General features: G+C 38.0%; 1 protein-coding gene across 2 annotated transcripts in view; it reads right to left on the reverse strand.

Moving 5' to 3' along the window:
- Positions 1-21,280, reverse strand: part of iars1 (isoleucyl-tRNA synthetase 1) — a 53,541-nt gene that overhangs the window by 21,924 nt on the left and 10,337 nt on the right. For both annotated transcript variants that reach the window (XM_066697845.1, XM_066697846.1), the window contains exons 9-23: positions 21,178-21,238; positions 20,855-20,950; positions 19,362-19,484; positions 18,176-18,267; positions 14,445-14,543; positions 8,932-9,058; positions 7,481-7,554; positions 6,691-6,885; positions 6,121-6,207; positions 5,844-5,927; positions 3,294-3,438; positions 2,868-2,988; positions 2,489-2,580; positions 2,256-2,333; positions 1,751-1,872 (exon numbers count right to left, since the gene is read on the reverse strand). In XM_066697845.1, the coding sequence (XP_066553942.1) occupies positions 1,751-1,872; positions 2,256-2,333; positions 2,489-2,580; positions 2,868-2,988; positions 3,294-3,438; positions 5,844-5,927; positions 6,121-6,207; positions 6,691-6,885; positions 7,481-7,554; positions 8,932-9,058; positions 14,445-14,543; positions 18,176-18,267; positions 19,362-19,484; positions 20,855-20,950; positions 21,178-21,238 (1,596 nt within the window). The remainder of the gene's footprint in view (positions 1-1,750; positions 1,873-2,255; positions 2,334-2,488; positions 2,581-2,867; positions 2,989-3,293; positions 3,439-5,843; positions 5,928-6,120; positions 6,208-6,690; positions 6,886-7,480; positions 7,555-8,931; positions 9,059-14,444; positions 14,544-18,175; positions 18,268-19,361; positions 19,485-20,854; positions 20,951-21,177; positions 21,239-21,280) is intronic.

The following is a 21,280-nucleotide window of genomic DNA, read 5'->3' on the forward strand; positions in this document are numbered from 1 at the left end:
GCTTTCTCTCCCTACGCACAGTACAGAAGTGCGTAAGTACATGATCTACTTCTGAAGGAAAAAAAGACTCAAGATGATCACATACTTGTGCATTTCTATGCATGCATAGGGAGATGGGGGGGGGGGTGGATGTACGTAACGTGACTGAATACAGACAAAGAACCAAGTTTTCCTGAGGCACTTTCTCAGATCAGAATACACAGATTTATTTATTCATTATTATTGAGAGATCCGGAACACGATATAGAAAACAAATACTGCATTATCTTAATAATTGTACGGAAACAGTGTTTTCTGTTACATATTTGTTTCAATAAATATCTTTCAGTTCCGCTTTAATCAATTTGATTGATAATTAAATCGAAATAAAAAATTGGCAAAAAAATGTACTGTCTCCCATAAACACGCTTTCTAAAACAATTTCTGTTCCGTGCAGTTTATTTACTTACTTAGATTTTCATTTCAAACCTACTGTGTAATCCATTCAGTGATTTCAAAAGGAGATTGATGGGCACCAGCAAAGAAAGATGTCCACCACCTCTTCTCAAAGTCACTTAAATTGAATCTCCAAAACAATTTGCAGCATAAAAGTTATTTTGAATCACTGCCACCTCCGATATGATTAGGGAATGGAAAAGAACTGCTCAGGGCAGCCAATAAATTATACAAATGAAATAAGGACTCCATAAATAATCAGATATTTCAGCCATCAAGCTCCTTACATAACTATCAACTTCAGGCTTGAGGAACATTTGAATTCAAATCAAAACCATCACTCACACATCCATCAGTCCTTCCAGAGGGTGGCGTTACTAATTGCCTTGGTGGATGTATGGATATGGACACAAACTTTCACCAGAGTGTGTCATGAATTTAAATCTTTACAGCTTCGTAGATTCCACTTCAACAAAACAAAAAGCGAATGGAAACTAACATATCCTATTTTAATAATCTCATTTTGTCACTTATCAACACTCAATCTCCATTTATGTACCTAAAGGAGTTTATTGGTTGAAGGCGTTATTGGTTTTAGTTGTTTTTTTGTTTTCTTTTTTTAAATAAGTTAGTGCTTCGTTTGGACCACAAAATGTAAAAAGGCGTAAGAAGGAAAATCATAAATAAATCAAAATATAAGCAAGCTTACAAAGACCTTGATCCATTTAACATTGATGTGACAAAATTAGAATATCCTCAACTCATTTAATTACCTGTGATGAGATTTAATTTAATTTGAGATTTAATCTCCAGATTAATTTACCTGAAATGAGTATGCAAAAATCAAGCCATAATTTAATTGATAATATGTATTCATTACACCAAACCAACTTAATTGAAAATTCCAAATACATTTAACAGGATTTACACAAAAACATCCTCAGGTTCATCCAATAGTTCAGCTATTATGTAACATTAGCAAATATAACCGTAAGACAAGAAGGCATGAAAAAGTCAAACAGGAATACGTGTACAAGGCATACTATTTGACAAGTCACTATAAGATCTTCCCTTTTCGTTCAGAAACAAAACACAGTATATGAATAAGAGTTTGAGCCGTCAAACACGGTCACGTAGTCAGTTGAAACCGAGTTTATGCTCCCAAAAGTTTCTGGATTCCTCTCCCAGGAGAAATTGGTTGCTCAAGTTTTTTGATAAAATGTCAAAGTAAGTCTCGGCATCATCAGCGATAAAGCACTAGTAAGCCTGACTGACACGGCGGTGATATTTAGCTGAAGGCGCACATTAAGCTTACCTGGCTTGAGGAAGCATGAGGTAGTGAATGCTCCCCGCGTCCTTCTCCTCCACCGCAGCGGGATCGATCAAGTGTCTCAGGTTCTGATACATCATCTCGGTAATAAATGGAGTGAAGGGGGCCTGAAGAATGGCAAATCTAATAAGCACTCGGGCACGGCTCTTCAACTCCATCAGCGCAATCAATGAGCCCCGCATCTACAGTTCATTCTTAATACATATTCGTTTAATTGACTTTCCCTTTGCCACAACAACAATGCCTCAAAACAGGTCAGCTACGTCAACATCAAAGCAAAAGAGAGGGGTTGCCCCCCGTATTTCAGAACAGAAAGGCCAGGCAAAAGAGGCATGAGATTTTTCACATGATTGGAAAAACAGGAAGCAGATACAGTAGGGGGAGGGGAGAGATCATGTTGTTGTTTAAATTAGATGATACCGGTGTGCCACAAGAGAATCTAAACCAAGCAGCACAAATAAGGCATCACAACCACAGTGATTTTACTCACCATCAGTCTGCACATGGAGAAGAGGACGCTAAACAGGGTCTCGAGGGCCCACACACAGTCTTCAGTGCCATTCTCTCCCTGTCCATGGGGGAAACACCATCATTACGACACACATTCATAAACGTCTTAGTGAAATACGTTTCACATTCCAAACCATGGCAGTAAATCTTGCATTCATTGGGGATATAAGCATTGCTCAAAGATAGCGTCGTTTTACACGCTGAATAGCCTACCTTTAGCCGCCTGCGGTTCATCCTGACGTACCAATTGGTCAGCATGTCCACAAACTTGACAAGCTTCGGAACGACAGTGTACAGCCTGTAAACTAGAATGAAAAGGCGGATTCATTTTCTACCCGCTTGAATGATGCAGGAGGCTGGATGGAGAATAATGAAAGAATCCAAATTTGTGTACTGGACCATCAATGAATCGTGAATAAAGCATTCCTACTTTCATTAATCTTACAACAATAATTTTGAAATATATAAACATTACTGCACAATTTAGGAGTCAAAAATTTGTCAATAACTTTGTTTTTTGTGTTTTTTGAACGGTGATTAAACATAGCAGTGGTGAAAGCTTTTGTACAGGTCTGACAGCTCGGTCACATACCCTCCATCTCAGCCTTGAAGAACAGGATGAGTGACTGCGTGAACGACAGAATCCATTTATCCATGATATTGTCACTTGGTTTGGCCGTGTTCTCATTGTAGAGGAACTGGATTTCCTCTTCCTAAAAAAAAAAGACATTTAAACATGTAAACGGCAAAAGAAAACATTTTAATTACCAATCTAAATGAAACACAATAAATGAATAATTTAAAGATATCAGGATTGGAAATTTGGATTCTTACCAAAACATTTCCATGTAGCAAAAGAGAACATTTCTAATAAAATGAGATGTCTGTAGACCTGTATAAACAGCCGCCTGGAGTAACTATAGAGCATGAACGCAGTCTCTCTTGCTCGTCTTCACGTGTTTCTACAGGGAAGTCTGAACCGAGTGTCAAGATGTGGGTGTCCGAGTTCGCAAGGCACCTTTTGTAATCTCTGAACGTTCTGCACGAGGAAGCGATAGGCGTTGTACCAGGGCAGGAAGACATCCTTCAACACATCCCTCACTCCCTCCTCTTTAAACCGCAGGTTCTCGGCACGCACCACTGGGGAGTTGATCAGGTACAGCCTGGGAGAAAACATTAGGATACACAATCATACGCACTGCTGTAGGCTGGCTATATCATTCAAACGCTCCATGCAGAACAGGCAGTGCATTCGATAGGCCTATTGCCTGTTTAACACCGCCAAGGATTTTCATCAAGTTAACGGCATATGAATCATCAGATCTCATCAAGAAGAACAGGATTTTGTGCCAATTTATACAAAAAGTAAAGAATTTTGCAAGTGAAACATTTCAAAGTTTCCTTCAGGAGAAGTGCGTTAAGCTTCATTATTCCAAGGCTATTGAACAACATTTAAATGGTTTGAAATTCTGCTCTTAACACATCAGAAACACATCTTAAATCAGTTAATCCAAGATTTAAAATATAGATATATAGATACACACACACACACAAATACATATACTGATTATGTTTCAACCAAAAGAAACAGCATAGTCACAGGGGTAATACTGTGCTCTGCACTGCAATTAAACACTTTAAAGTTACTGATCGTTAATAAGAAACCCCTTTAAAACATATTAAAAGCTTAATTATTCTCTTTATACTAACAAAGGCTGAGGTGGATTCCATTTTAGGCACAAACTATCCTTACAAGCTTACGTGTCTAATGTGTAAACTGTAATTACAGGGTGGTTAAAAACAGTGAAAGGTGTATTATTGTTTAGGAAAAGCTTTCAAGGTTGTATTGATCAATCACTCAAAATACACTTAAAGATCAGACTTGCAGTGGAAAGCAACATAAGGAAATGCACAGGGAACAGATTTAAAAAATAAAAAAGGTGGAAGTTCTTGAAACCAGCTGAGACTCCCAGAACATATGAGACGCGTAGCTGCTGTCAGTGGGTCTAATCCTGCTCTGTGCAGATGAACCCTACTCTTGTACAGGGTAATGGACGAACAGCAATAGTGACAGTCGAACACCAAAGTACAAGTCGAGCCAGGCTTGAACAGAAACAACAGTCACGTACAACATCGATAGCCTACTAACAAAGGAGTTCGTTGCTTTTAAGAATTTAACAGGGATTCAATAATTGTTTGAAAAATACCTTTTTTTTTTTTTAAATCATGTCCACGATTTCAAACGGGCAATTTTACATCCTTGGATGCATACTGATGGTGCGTCTCGCTCATTTTTGTAGGCCTGTTCACTGTTACACTAATGAATATACTTAGATACCTATTACTTGACCGGGTTAATCAAAGTTCCTTGCTCGGTCACCAAAACAGTGAAATATTCATTTATTTCTGGGATTCATTCAGCCTCCATGTTCTTATTGAAAACTGCAGGACAGGAAATCCATCGGTTTGTTTTATTTATAGTTCAGGAGATCTCAGCTGAGAGCTCAGGATACATCCCTCCAAAGCAGCTCCCTGCTACTTCATTTCATGTCCAAACCACCGACAGTGCATAGTGCTGTTCAATGGCGCAACCTGCTATATAACATCTAGGTAATCTCTCGGCTTCTGAAAATGGTTTGCAATCCTGTGGACCAGGTTTCAATCAGCGATTTCCTTTTTGCCAAACACATACACAAAGCTACCTGGGTAAAAAAAAAAATGTCGGTTTGCTTGTAAAGATGATGTTCTTAATTAGAGGTTTCTTACGACACCTGCATTGGGTAATCACTAACACAGCCAAGTAACAGTGCAAGGTAGACAGAGAATGCAATTAAACACGAATGCTGATTCAAATTATATCTGCTTCATTGGACATTGCATAAAGTAGTAACTATTAATTGCTTTGATGCAGATTAAGGGCACTAATAATTACCACATTCCCATTTGTTAGACACGGTTTCATCAGCCTGGCCAATATTTTTGCCTTAATAATCCAATAATGCAGCAATTTTCCCTTTTGCACATCCAATCTATCTCCGTGGCACCTCGAGCTATTAAAATTAATTGACAAACTCCACCAATATCTTTTCGGTTTATTGCTTTCCATAGATACTATTAAACTCTTTGAAGCCCAACAGAGACAAGGAAATCCAGGGCCATTACTGAAGAAATATAAGATACAGTAACTATGGTGCTCCTCAATTACCATTATTTATTTTTATAATTGAATCAGTTCTTAACCATAATAAGCCTAAACGCCCAAGTATCCTGAAATGAATGAAGAGGAGCACATTTTTGGGACTGAAGAAATTTGTTTTTACCAAACTGATTAACTCAGTCATGCCAAGCCAGGCATTTGTAAATTGACTAAAGGTACGGTTGCATGCATTGACAGCTTCTGTTCCAGTTCAAGCTTCAATCTAAACCACCTGCTTTCCCATTACTTATTGTTTGACTCCTCGATACTTCATCTGATATGCTGAAGCACCTTTGGCCCGCGTTGAACTGCACAACCTTAATCTGCGACTGCCAAAACCGTAAAACGTAGTAAACGTAGTAAAATGCTGACCGTAGAGCGTCCGCTCCATAGTTCTTCACAATCTCAACGGGATCTGGGTAATTCTTCTTGCGTTTACTCATCTTCTGTCCATCGCTGCAAGGAGGAACAACATCATAATCATATTTCACATTCAAAATCATTTGCATGTCATGTTTATCAACGTGGCTCCAAATCTTTTGAAATGCTCAGTTATTTCCATACCTTCAGTAATATGGAACGGCTGTAAAAACACTGCAAGTCAGCGGCTTTAGAGAACTTAGAGAGAAAAACAAAAAAACAAACCAACCTTGCCAGAACCAGCCCATTTACGATGACGTTCTTGAATGGTGGTTTACCAAAGAGTGCTGTTGACAACACTAGAAGTGTGTAAAACCTGGAATAAAATTAAGCCAGAAACTTTAGCACTGATTCACTTAATGAAAACGTGCAATTCATACTCAAAAGGTTCAATGACTGACTTTAGTACGGAAGTGCATGGGGGGGGCTGAGCTAAATAAACCCTCAATAGGTCTACGATACACACAAAGCACTGTGGCTGTGTGAAATCAATTATTCTGAGTCACCTCAGTTGAGTGTGGTAGCACTGTGTGGTTGAGTGTGAAAATAATGCAGAAAACAGTGCTTTCAGTTCATGCTTAGAATAAAGTTTTTGAATTTTTGAGCAAAATTCCCCTGCAAAATGCTACTGTAAAGTTAAATGATACTGATGCATGTTAATAACCAACTCTGTCTCATCTTTAAGCCCCTACATTTAACTAAACTGCATATGACTGAACTTCTTGATCCCAAACGACACTCAAATTCATAAATAAACTCAACGCGTCTCCGCTCCACTTCGCATGATAGTTGTCTTTACCATCCTCTAGTCTGGTCAATGCCCTCAGCAATGAAGTCTGCTGGGAATGCGTCCTCAAATTCCCGGCGGTTCTCGAAGGGATAGTGGACTTGGGCATAGGGCATGCTCCCGCTCTCGAACCAGCAGTCAAACACCTCCTGCACCCTCCGGAGGACCCCCTTCCCACAGCGCGAAGGAATGGTCAGATGATCGATGCTGCGAAGAAAAAACGAGCTTCAAATAGGACTCTGCAACACTCCACTGCCAGTAGGGTAGACCTGCTTAACATCCCTCAAACCACTCAAGAGTTATAATCCAGTGGTGGAGCAAAACTCTCTCAATACCTCACGTTCATTTAAGAGTTAAAACAATAGTCCATGTGAGACGTTTCTTGTGTGCCTTTTTTTTTTTGCAGTGAAGGAGGGATGAAAGCTGAGGGTACAGTAGGTTATCCTTCATAACAGTCCATTCCAGCCCGAAGCTAAATTACAAGTTGAACATCACTAGATATTAAAAACTGTAGAGCCTATTTAAAATCGCGAACAGGAGACAAAGCCCAGGGTCACATTTTATAAGCAGTATTCCAGTGCTTAACAAACATGAGTCAGAGTCCTATAAGCCAAAACACAGAACACAGCATCACAGACTGCAGGAAATTAAACACCCTGCAAAAGGCTGCTGGTTCCCAATCAATTCATTATGCATCATTTTAACACAGAGTGATAATAATGTTTTAGGAATCTGTTTATTTTAGTTATATAATATTGTATCTAAGAAACAGGTGAGTTTGAGCAGGGTGCGGATGACTCACCTCTCCCGATGAAGATCTGTTACTTTCGTTCCTGTCAGTTCCTCCAGCTCCGCTATTGACCCCACACACACCACCTGTGAAGAGAGCACTACTTGCTTAAAATCAGCTGTCAAACGGGATTAGAACAGTATCTCAAATGCGTCACTTAAATTAAAACCATAACATAGAATGTAACTTGCCAAGTACACTGTAATTTGTTTTCTTTTTTTAATGAAGCAAAAACTTTCTTGTAAAAATTGAATCAAAAATATATTATGACGTGTTTGACTGAACATCTGAAGAGATGGATAAAAATAATCCTAAATAGCATGTTTCATAGTCAGAAATAAGAAGCTGTGAAATGAAACAATGCCAGTTTTATTCCAGGTTTTAGCTATAGCACAAGAAAAAGCTCTCTTTTGACCCGAAACACAATTTATATAAAAATGAAGAAACTAGCATTTATAGAGCTCTTTCACAGACTAAATTAGGATAATTCATTATATTGGAATTAACAATTTCGTGCAACATCAACTGAAATGTTTAAAATAAAGCCCATAACTTGATACATTTTCTCACTGCCGCAGTATCAAGAGTAAGAAAATAATGACAGATAGCGATCTTAAAACTTTACTTGATGCTTTTTCTCATGCTTTAGGGCTTTTAGAAAGTCTGCTTTGTTCTCTATTTTTTTCCACTAAATAATCATAATGACTGTAGAGAGGATTTCAAGTAAATCTGAGACATTGATGGCATGAGAAAAGTTTGCACTTTTTCTAAACTGTACATCTTACTGTACCAAGTAAAAGCAAGTCCCAATTTCAAATTTCCTTTTACGGTTCAGGTACTTGGCCCAGATTAGACCGTGGAAGCAGCGAGAGCTGAAGAAAGCCATTCTTGCCCCGGCACAAGCTCGGGGAATCGGAGCCACTCTGGAGACCCGGACTTGGAAATAGTCATTGTGCTATTTTCAGGAAGCAGGTCAGGTCCTTCTTTTATTCAGAGACACTGATTTCATTTTTCAAACAGTGAAACAACCCAGTTCTAAGATATAAATTAAGTTAGTGCCTCTAACAGCTCCAGCTTTAGAGAAATTAAGTTTACATTCTCCTGGGACGGGTATAGCTGTCAGAACTTAGTCTAAATTAAAAAAAAAGCCCTCTTAACATTTACATGCAACCTCTTTGCACTGATGTAGATTAAGGAACAACCAGTATAGAAAGCATCCTGGACATATTAATGCAAGTCAGGTTGCCATTAATGATTGTAAGCCTGTTTTGGTACGGAAGGAATTTCCACCTTTTTCCAACCGAATAACCAATTCATAGAATATAAATTCTCCAATCAATCACAAATCTGAATCAAATCTGAACAGTGGCTGATATATGTGTCTATAACTGAAAGCCAAGTTCACCATATCAATGTTTTACTAGGATTTTTGGGAGCAACTACAATTGATGCTCTTATCTGACCTCTTCGTAGTCATCGCTGACCCAGAGAGGAATAGGGGTCCCCCAGTATCGGTTCCTGGAAATGGCCCAATCGCGGGCGTCCTTCAGCCAGTTACCAAAGCGCTTCTCTCTCACAAACTCAGGGACCCTGCAATGAGTCATAGAAAACATTACTAGTGTTGATCAACTGAAATCAGTTTAGACAGTATGAGTTACACTATGGCTGGGGGGTGGGGGGTGCATTGAACATGGATCTGGCAGGAATGAAGAGTTATGCAAGAAAGCTTACATAATCTTCTTTAATACACCACACATCTGCTCCAGAAACTGGTGATGGGTAAACCACTCAGATCAAGACTGAAGTGAAGAGCCCTGCAGCTCTACCAACTTGGCCATGCCAGTCTCGAGTTCACTTCACAGATCATCCTCAAACACTGAGCCAAAATCACACCCGTACTTCTTTGTACCTACACTGCAGTCAGTAAATAAAATAACACTTCCTGTATGGTACAGGAGTTTAAACGGGCAACTTGGATTTTCTGCATTAATTATATATGAAAGAAAAACACACAACCTTTAAATAAAAAAAATACAAAATACAAATTCCCTGGCAGGATTATATAAAATACTTGCGGCATTCTGTAACCTGGCAGGTGCTGGTGACTGCACGCCTACAAAAGAGGGGAAAGCAGTGAGACCTGAACGCACTGCTGAAGGAAGAATGAATAACACCCACCATCACAAATAGAGACAAATACCGCTCTAGAGCAAGTCCTGCTCCCCATCAAACGGCCGCTTGCCTCAACACTTCCCGCAGATCCAGTAAGTCGGATGAATAGATTCTGAACATTGCAATAGGTCTTCTGCACAGATTTAGAGCCTCTACCCTGGAAAGCCTGATTTGTACCACAGAGACGCTCTCCAGGGCTGCAACTATTATTGTATTTTTTAAATTAAATAAGCATTATCATTCGACGGCCTTCAAGCTCCAGTCGCTTTTTCAAATCCATTTTATGTGGATCAGACAAGCCACCTTCATTGCAACCTGCACATGTACTGTATTTTTACAGGTTTTATTATAAGCATAGTATATACCTAAATTACATCAGATAACTTTTACACCCCCCCTACGTGGAATACATAAACATGTGAGCTTACTAAAGCATTTTCCCCTCATATTTACATTGGTGTGATACTATCAGATGTGAAAACTCATGGAAAACTAAAAAAAAAAAATCGGAATGCTGATTTTCTTAAATCGTCACTTTTATGCGTTTACTTGAAAATGCACATTTTCAACAATTAAACTTAATACACTGAATTAAGTATTCAAAAAGCATTTCTAGGTGCTGTTTTCTGAAAAAATTACATTCAGAATATTCTGGTATAATTTCTGAAAAGTGCATTTCCACAACGTAAGATATCGATTACTTTTCAGAAAAATATTAGAATTCTTATGCTCGGTGTTAATGCACTAATTGTTCACATGTACAATCCAGGATGTAAGACCTCATATTGTATAAACTTGTGTAAATTGAAATTTGTAAAATGTATTATGGTTTGAATTGCACTGTAATTTGTAAATTGGAATTTGTAATGTTTTATGCCTTGAACTGCACTGTATTTTTGCACTTTGTATTGCGCTTATATCTTGTAAGTCGCACTGGAAGAAATAAATAAAGTCTGCTATGAAATAAATAATAATAAAATAATAATATGTAACTGCTTTTAACAACCGGTTTATCGGAGAGCAAAATCTAATACAAGGCTTTATAACAAAGTCTCTTTCCCCCGAATCAACAGTCAGAAACTGATGACCCAAGCAGGCTTTCAAACACAGTAACCTATTAAATGTAAAAACATTGGCTGTTAACAAATAACTCTTTGAGATTCAAGATATCTTTTTCTTTTTTCATTGCGGAAACATCAGTTACCAAACTAAGAGATTTACAATTAATTACTTTATTAAAACGAATACTGAAAAATAACAATATAAATTGCACCAGCGAGGACATATGATCTCCATCTTTGTTCAGCGGTACACACACACAAAGTATAAATTATATCACTAGGAAAAATATAATAATGGAAGTTATGTAATAAGGGAAAAAAAACTTGTCTGGTTCCATTAAAATTCCATGTACAAATCCCCTTCTTTAAACAAGGTTACCTTCACTGGAAAAATGCACTTCCAAATGTCATTTTCATACAAGTCTGCCAAAGAAAAAAATAATAATCTGAAGAAAAATAATAGTCACATTTCGGTTTTCATTCTACTGATATTTTAAAAAGCATGACTTGATATAAAGCTGAAAGGCTAGTTCCCATCCTGTGTGTGTCTTTGTTAAACGAGATCACTTATCACTGCACACCATTTCTAGGAATGGTAGAATTTATATTTATTTATAAGCATTAACACATTCTTCCTCATATCGACACTACTTGTGCAATACTCTTGGTAATTATATTGTACATAAAATGTGATGTATTTTTCCTGAACTTCTCTTTCACCTGCTCCTGTGAATGTAGCAATGTAGAACATTTTAATAAGCACTCAGAAATGTTCACTTCAATAATCTGAATCCTGCTGCAAATAATTTTAGTAATTAACTGCAAGTCTCCCCTCGTATTAAATTTGACATCTACAAGCTAGAAAACCACTGCCCTTTTCCGTTTACACCATAGCCTCTATTTCTTGCCATTTCTTGCACTAAAAATAAAGCACACAGCCTTCTTTAATAAGTTGAACCACAAAGGTTAAAGTTGCCTCTGAGGCATTTTTCTATTTTTTTCTATTTTCCTCAGCCTCCTTTTTTTTTTTTGGGACACTGTGGTGCCCCAAGAGACCGACTCTGTACAAATCACAGTACGGTTCCACCAGGCGAGCAATGAGTTCATCAATTCCCATTTGTGAAAGAGGCATTTCTATTTAGGCAACCAATATATCAATTTAATGATATTTTTTCTTCCTAGACTAAATTTAGGTTTTAAAGAAGTGTGCTGTCTCGTGCCGAATTCCACGTGCTTCAGATATTTGACAGACATGGAGCCGTGTTATTCAGCGGCCTAGAAGAGAATCAAGATGCTTCCAATCTTTGGGCTCCCAGTTCAATTTAATTTGAGGTACGGCAGTTAAATCATCAGCAATTTTCACCGGACACAAAAAGGCACAATATGAAATGTCTGTTTCAAAGCCTTTGTTTGTCTGACAAGAAGCCTAAAGATTCAATTTTATCAGTAACACTGCCACCTTCCTGACAGCCTCCCATAGGTGTAGGTTTAGAGATGGAGGTTTATTTTTTTTGTGTCACCCACACTTCTGAAATGAAAGTTGGGCCACCGCAGTAAACCCAATGAACGAATAACATGCAGGTTGTCACAACCTACACACCTCTAACAAGCAAAATACCCTGCAGAGCCATTCACAGATAAATGGATAGCAAAGCAAAAAAACTGCTTTTACCCAGAAACTTTCTATTAATGCTGCACTGCTCTTTGCCGCTGTGTGTTATGCGTAATTACTAACCTTTTACATCCATTTAAAAGCAGTGTTTTCTTTTTATAGGACACAAGACGAATCTCATTCAAAGAAGAAACAAATAACTGAAATATCGCAAGGTATGCATTGTATTGAAACGAACCACAAAAATAAGTCTAAGTAACTTTTGATAATTATACCTTAAAAGGATATTAATGAACAATGTCCCTAAACACCCACACAAGCCCACCTACTCAGTACATAATAAGTGCATTACTCATCTGAATTTTCTAAAAGCAGAATACTGGCCCACAGGATTTAATGGAACGTCTTAGAATAAATGTGCTTACCGCGTTTTATTAAAATGTGGCTGCCTGGGATGCAAGATACAGCCTCACGCAATCACATATACTACGGAATTCGGGATTGCGGTTTAATGCAATGAAAAAGTAAATCAACAAAGACGTGTGCAGAGAAGACAGCCTCGGTCGCATTCAAGAAACGTTCCACTAAATTTGCTGGAAAATTACTGTGCAAAAAAGGAAACGCAACCAATCTGACACAAGGTCATCGTAGTTTTCATCCAAACATCATCTTAAAATGCATACAGGCGATCTTGCTTTTGTTACACGTGTACTGACACTTTTAAACACACAAACGCACACACCTTTTACATCTACACACAGCTCATATCATGTCCCTGCCTCCGGGATTATTGTTCACCCTCATCTTATTTTTGTCATGGTTGCTGCTCTACTTTGGACACGAACTCAATGAATACATTCTGATTAGCACAAACAGTAAGATGGATACAGTGTTCCACCAGCACTTCACTGAAGAGCTGGTAAATAAAATGACTAAACCAGTTCATGAAAGATGGACAAATTAAAAAAAAAAAACATAAAAAAGATCAAATGTTTTGTTATTTAAGGTTTAAATCTCTCTACCTTGCAATAAAGCTGATAGGTTTAGTATAGTTCACCTACCAGTATAGGTACACAACTAAAGACCAAAAAAAAGGTCCCTGATGAAAAACTTAATTAAATACCAAATACTTGCTAGTCAAGTTATTAAATGTAACTGATAAAACTGTGGAATTCAAACTAATCATTTTAATTGTTTAATGTATTGGTAAGAATTGCTTTTAGATTATTAGTTTTCTCTCTAATTGCAGTTAACATATTTAAATACCATTTTCCATCACCTAGCTAGTCCTTGTATTCAGAAAACAAAAGCCATACACTTGTGGTAGAGGACACCAGCCTTTGCACATTAGCAATAAGTGTGGGAGGTATTTGGAAAAATGCATAATATGAAAAGAGGCAGAACACACATTATGTGAGGTACAAAAGACACACTAGCCCCCAGTTTCAGGACCAAGCCAATTATTCTTGAACAAACACTGAAGCCCTGCTAACGCATTAAAGCAAATACATTTACAAACTCTGTACACTGTACTGACAGCTACCGTGTCTGCATCCCTACTGCCTGCTCTCCACCCACAACATCCAGGGAAACTGATTTATAAATGGCCTGGATCGAGTAGGAGTTGGAATATAATAATTATAAATAATTTATGCCTGAGAAAATGGAGGGGAGGAGAGGGGGGGCTGAATAACAAAGGTGATGGTTTCCATACACACACACACACACACACACACACACACACACACACACACTTCTTTTATTTTAAAAATAGGAGTTCTACCACTTCTGCATTGAAAGAGAAATGTCTATGCTTATCCCAATCAACCATTTGTGTACAATTCTGATTTAAGGCAACAAATCCAGACTGGGAAGCACAAGCGAGTCAGGACTGAGACCCCATTTCACAAAACGTGCCACATTTCAACCTTCAGGGTTGTGCTGGGAATTTAAAAGGAGTTCAACACAGGACCACAAGCGATCTAAATACATTAGACAACAGATCAGATGAGAGATAGATAACATTCCTTAATCAAATCTTCGCACTTATTAAATGAGGAAATATTTTTTTCGGCTTGCTACATTAACAAGGGGAAAAAAAGACATATTAGGTATAGAAGACATGTTTTACCAGTAGCACTGGTCGTTGTTCTCCAGCAGCTTGTTCACCATGTGTTCCACTCTGACAAACCAGCTGGGCACGGCTTTGTAAATCAGTGGGGTATCTGATCTGTAAACCCAAGTAGAAAAGGAAAAATAATAAATAAACTTTTGTACAGTCTTCATTTTGTCAGCATCTGTTTTTGTCTTAGTTAAAGTCTCTGTAAAGTCAATGATAATGTTAATCCTCAATGGGTTAACATAATAAAACAACACAGAAGTACAATAAAAAAAATCTCCCATTAATAAGAAGACTGCTACAGTTAAACAGTATATGCTCTGGCTGGGTGTGGACTAAAGGTTTCATTTCAAATGCCTGGACAACCAGGAACACCAAGTAACCAAATGCGGTTTAAATTTACATTACAGTGGAGCATACTTTATATATTTTAGGCTACCACACAAATTACAAGTATGTACTATTAACTAAAAAAAATCTGACCAAACTGTTTCAATGACTGTAAAACTGATCGGTTTTATAATCGTATGTTTTCTTATACATTAATATGTCCTTCAACTGAAAAGCAGATATTTTATACAAAATGTTGTGGTTTATGTACTCACTAACTAGAAAAAAACACATTAAAAAACATTGTTAGTAATAGATTTCAAGGACATTCTCCATAAAGTCAGTCCCTTAATGAGTTCTACATAAGATTAATACACAGCGCTGGGAGGTTTTCTAAAAGTTTGCTCTGATTTATTGGTTTGTTTTGTTTCAATCATTTTTATCCACCTTCCTCCCCATCTCTATATAAAAAAAAATCTGAAATGTCATCAGCACAGCTCACATTGTACCTCTGAAAGGTTCGAACCCAATTCATCATGGAAACAATAAGTGAAAGGCAATTTTCAAACACTTGCAGGGCAATCCCAGACTATCTGAAGTGATGTCACTTTGCGAGGAGAATTAAAGGTTATGCTTTTTTCTAGAGGAAACCAGGATTTTGCAAGCCAGCTAGAATCTGGACCAGTTTCAAGTCCTTCATCCAGCAGTATTGAAAAGAAATGTCAGGACATCAGTATTCATATATCTGCAGCCAACTCTAAGCCTTGGTAATCTGAAGGCTTCACTGCCATCAGCTGGCAAGAACAGGTTTTCATAGTAACACATTCATAGACTCCACATCAATAGGGTTTGGGGATCAATTCATGTGGCAAAGTAGAATGAAGGAATAATCCTGAAACTATTTTGTAATCCAAAACTATTTTCAGTAGTCATTGTGTATTTTTCTTTTTGTTTGCTGGTTGTTGATTTTTTTTTAGCAACCCATGTGAAATGAACAAAACTTGCCTACTATTTAATTGATATAAATGCCAGATTGATAGGAAAATGAAGCTCGGTGCCAACAATGAGAAAGTGCTTGGGCTAATTCCCAGCTAGAGCCGTTTTCATCCTGTGCACAATTGGAGAATAAATGGAAACACATGAAGGCCACAATAAACAAACATTACAAATGATAGCACAGTTTAGACCTTATGGGGCTGCCTAATCAACACATGGACATTTAGTAGTCCACTTAACTGAAGTAAGCGATCATAGTTAGCTCTGCCAAAGTTTTGAAAATTGAATTCAAAAGCCATTAAAACAACTGTTCTGGAACAGAGATTGATGATCCCTGTATGTTATACCCCCCCACCACACACACACACACACACACACACAGTAGGTTTGGAGAGAATATAGGACAGTCACACATTTCAACAAACAATCCAATAACTTTAACAGCTAGAAAGTTGCATCTAGCCAGTTTAGATACTGAGGGGGGGGAAAAAGGCTACCCATACATTATTCCACTCAATAAAACCTGAGTTGAATATGCAATTTATCATGTTGAAAAATGTAGGTCACACAGTTGGACTTTTTCCATCTATAAAAATATATATGTATTTTTTAAAATATATATTTGCCTTCAGTTTCTATGGTGGCAATCACTTTGCACCAGCCTGGAATGAATCAGATCAAACACTCCAATAATCAAATTATTTCAATTCAAGCTCAAGGACTCAGTGGGAAGATTGTATTCTATGTTCGGTCTCTGTTATTAAAAAGCCAAAGACCAAGGAGAGAGAGAAAAAAAAGCTTTCCCAATGAAGGAAAACAATTGTCTTGAGACACTGCTGAGAATAAGGATTTAAATTGTACAAGTCTATAAAAAGATATGCATATATGTATGTGCATGCTGTGCTTTTAAGCTTCATGGAAAAATAGTAATCAGAAAGAAGATTAGAATCAGTTTAATGCACTTAATTTGTACATGTGTATTTGTGCAGTTTTTATGGTTTAGGCCCGGTTGATGCTACTTTTGTATAGGTTACTCTATAGGCCTAAATAAATGGGCAATGGCCCTCGGTATGAGTCAGTGAGGTACAGAACAGTGTAATTTCACAAATACGCCATGTCACAAAAACAAAGAACATGCTATGATGCAGCTCGGTACTTTCACCATAACTTCAAACTATTAAACTATTAAACCAGATCAGCAGTGGCTGGTGCTGCATTAGCAAGACAGCCGCTGACCTTTATGTTTTAGTCTCTTGACCGGGGCAAGTGCTGAGAAAGCAGAAGAGATATTGACATGATATGCTAATGTGTGATTGGGATGAATAGGAGCCTTGTGTCAGCTCATCTCCCACACCCCCCATACCAACTTAATGCTGCCAATACTGCAGTCAGTTTTGGAGGTCAGAAAGTAATGGGTCTCCAGGGAGATTCATAGCCGACTGTCGGAAGCAATATCCTCCATTCACATGAGGTAAATAAAGGACGCTCTCGAGATCTGGCTAAACATTCAAATCACTGCTGTTAGATGGGCTGCACAACCTTCCACATATTTCATTATTCACATGCATATAAACAGCTGGGATTTCGGTTTTCACAGAGCTATGTAGGTACACTTAAATCAGGCAAAGGATTCGTAATTTAATTAGGTCTGCAACTTATTTGTTTTTATGTGTGTTTGTTTTTTGCATGCAACATGTCATTGTCATAAACATTGCCTGACAAACTACCAAAAGAAAATAAAGCATATTTCCATACAGTAGAACCGACAGACTATATAAAGGTACTAAAAAATAAACAGACAGAGGATTGAGATTGACAGAAAGAGAGATACATAAAAAACATGAAGACAAAGTTATATATAGAAAAGACTTATGGCAAAGGATCACACAGGGGCCAAGCTTCACTGAAGAAACACTACTGGGATCCTACGACATGCAGTTATTTCTTTTTAAACAAGCAAAGCATCACAGCACAGCTGACAAACTTATTTCACAGGTAATAATAACATTTGAAGTAATGAGGGAAAGTGCGTTTTATTTCTTGTTGGTTTCTCTTATGACTGACCACAATGGTATTTTTAATTCTTACATATAACAAATGATTGAACATATAATTTTAATTAAACTGAAGGACAGCTCAAGGTCAGACTTCTTTGCTTTAAATTCACTTGAGTAAACCCTGGGCATTGGGAATCCTTGGATCAAAATGTTTAGTGTCAATACACAGCATAATTTGTCAATGTCAAAACCACAGTAACAATGAGCTTCGTTAGCCTCCGGGGTCTCAGGAAAAGCGTTACTGACAATAACAGGAACACAACAATCACCACAAAAAATAATACATCATGTAGCTTAACCACAGATTTAAGTCCAAATATCAGTTGACAATAAATACATGTGATTTGGTGTTTTCCTTACCTCCAGCAGAATGGATAGTTGTGGTTGTGTGTGCCAGAACTAACCAAGCGCCCATTCTCTTTCAGAAACTTTATGATGTGTTTGTCTGCATCCTAAAGGAAAATAAATTAAATGGCTGATTAAAAATAAAACACACGTGTCTGTGAAACAGAGAAAAGGGACAACACACGAGGTCAAGCTACAGGGCTTGTTTATGACCAGTCCTTCTCATGTGCATGTCTTCAACATGTCAGGTTAACTTTACAAAAGAATGTGTACCAAGGCAAGAAATAACTTGGTTAAGTCATTACCAGGCTTAGTAACCATTTCGTCTCCAGAACATCATTACTGTTATAACTGTGTTACTGCTGTTTCCGCAGTTGGAAGAATGCAATTTGTACTTGCTGTTGGGTTCCATTAGATGATCAAATTGAATATTTTTCAGATTCTCAAGGGTTAAATGTAATTCTTCGTCAAAGGAAGGACAGACTGGGAGACCATTATCATTTTTATTCTCACAAAGTAGTAGTTGTACCACCACGGTTGAAAGAGTGAATTGTAACATTGGCACATTCTTCAGACAAATAGAGTACCTTCACTGCATAGGCAAAACAACAAGCATTTATTTCAATTTTAAGCACTTTAAAGTGGGGTTCAAGCCGGTATGAACACGCTCCGAGTTTCCAACTGGGCCTAGTTATAAATAAATGTTACATAAAACAAATTCAGTGAGTCCCACATTGTAGGTTCGTGTCATGGGCAGCCAGAATAAATTGGTGATTGTCCCACTGGCTGCTATTTAATCATTTCTCAGAGTACTGGGAGCTCTGTGTTGCCTGAGGCTGCCACCAATAGGAACAGACCCCCAAATACACCCTACTGCCACGACAAGCCCTCCCCTCAGAGTTTCCCTTCATCAGCTGCTGCTCTCCACATACACTCACAGGGGACTGGAGTGCAGGCTTGTGTTTCAGCCAACAGACGGGCCCCCGCTGTGAGGTAATAGAACGCCTGTTCGAGGGTATTAACGGTGAGAACTTCAAAAAGTGACAATTTTGTGTATTTTAATTTATATTCAGCACATCCAGCTGCTCAAAACTAAGACAAGGAGATGATTATTCAAATGAGATGTATTTGAATGATATCCATGTATATTAAAGCCTTCTAAACGGATTTTGCTGTAGAATACATTTTGATTTTGACCAACCTTAACATATTGTCCTGCAAAGTCTTTCACTTCTGGGGTAAAGCAGCCCGATGCATCCACTGGACAAATTGGTACAGAATCCTTCTGGATTATTTTGTAATCCATGCAAACCCTGTAGTCATCCTGGAGGGACAAACAGAATTAGTCACAAAACCGTTCAGACCGTCAGTTCCATACAGGAAGGAAAAAAAAACAGTTTCTAATTTGAAAGAGGATTCTCTAAGATTTTAGGCTTTTCTTCCTTTACAGAAATGTACATCAAAGCAATAACTAAATAGAGTAACTCGGGGTTCGTTGAGCAATCACTACTGAATTAAAATGTATATTGTGGGATGTTATTAATGTTCAGGACTCATGCCAAGAATTCTACTTGTGCTCCTCAGTTTATTATGAAGGTAAATTATCTGCCCGCCCCCGATATAAGAAATCCCATTTAAAGTTTTTTTTTTTTGTTTGCTTTACTTAACATTCGATTATTCCTCACCAAGAGCACTTGCAGGGAGGAGAGAGAGGAGAAAATAAATCTCTCTCTACTACATGAAATGATCTGGAGAACACATGTATCTTCACACATTTTTCATGAAGACATCTATTGCTGCAAGCATTCAACCTATAAAAATCCATTATAAGACACGCATCGCAATGTTCCTTTGCAGGTTTATTGCACGACACCATAGTAATATACACTCGACTATTATTAGCATATCATTAGCATAGATCTAACCGGTTTAATAGAAAACAAAGAAAACACAGTATAATATCTACTCTCAGCGACAAAGACGGCTCACCATATGTATACTGCGATATGCAATTACTCAGACTCCTATCAAACACCAGCCTTGTCGTCACCCCGTTCACTGCCTGCTTCATGTCTTATATCTGACAGAAATGGTACAGTATAGGTTCTCGCTCTTGTTTGGCAGACACATAGGTGAGGATAATTCTAGTGTGTAGGAGGACACATTTCTCCTTAAGAAATGTAGCACAGGATTTTTAACAGGATCTATCATGAGACACAAAAATCTATAACACAATCAAGGCCTCTCCGGGAGAAGTGCGGCCACCCACACAACAAAATTATCTATGCTCCCGAGCATATATCCCACCCCACATCTCGGCACCTGCACAGTGAGAGGAAGGACAGCCACCATATTAAACTAGCTTAAATGAGAAAAATGAGGACCTGAAATTAGAGACTTGACAGGGTCTTTTCTGCAGTGTTTCTACCTTACAGATATAAAACTTTTACCCCCCCCTAAACCACCTATAGCAGTGACTCATTTACAGCACCCACTTTGAACCCCAATATTTGCATAATTGTTGAGGTATAGGGATACATCTCTCACACCTGCTAAAGCATTGTTATGGTGGAAGGAAAATAAAATATTAATGGGTCATTACGTATTCAGAAAAGGTGTGATTGATTTAGGGACAACAAATAACAAAATTCGTTTTCAACATGAACTTGCACAAGCCAGGAGGGCTATACTTACAGCTCCAAAATATGGGGCCTGATGGACAACACCTGTGCCCTCCTCCTCTCTAACGTAGTTATCCATTACTACACGGAAAGCACCATCATCTTTGCACTGAAGGGAGAAAAACACACTTTTTATAGCATCCTTCTGGCAGGAACAGCTCCCAGGAGTACATTCGGCCAACAGTCAATCTCAATTTTGTTTTGTAATCAAAGCAGTAAGAAACTGGAGTCTCTAACGTGTCGTGCTTGAAAACTAGTCAGATTGATACTCTTACCCAGGGAGACTCATTTCAAAACACTAGGAAACAATGAAATGCCTCCAAAGGAAGCTCTCACCTTTGTGAAGTAGTCAAACAGGGGTTTATATTTCTTCCCTTTCAGAGTCTTGCCAGGGAATCTATAAGGAACAATTTGCACAGATTTAACAAGGCCTTTGCTG

Source organism: Amia ocellicauda, chromosome 3 (assembly GCF_036373705.1).
Source record: "Amia ocellicauda isolate fAmiCal2 chromosome 3, fAmiCal2.hap1, whole genome shotgun sequence".
In the NCBI taxonomy this organism is placed as follows: domain Eukaryota; kingdom Metazoa; phylum Chordata; class Actinopteri; order Amiiformes; family Amiidae; genus Amia; species Amia ocellicauda.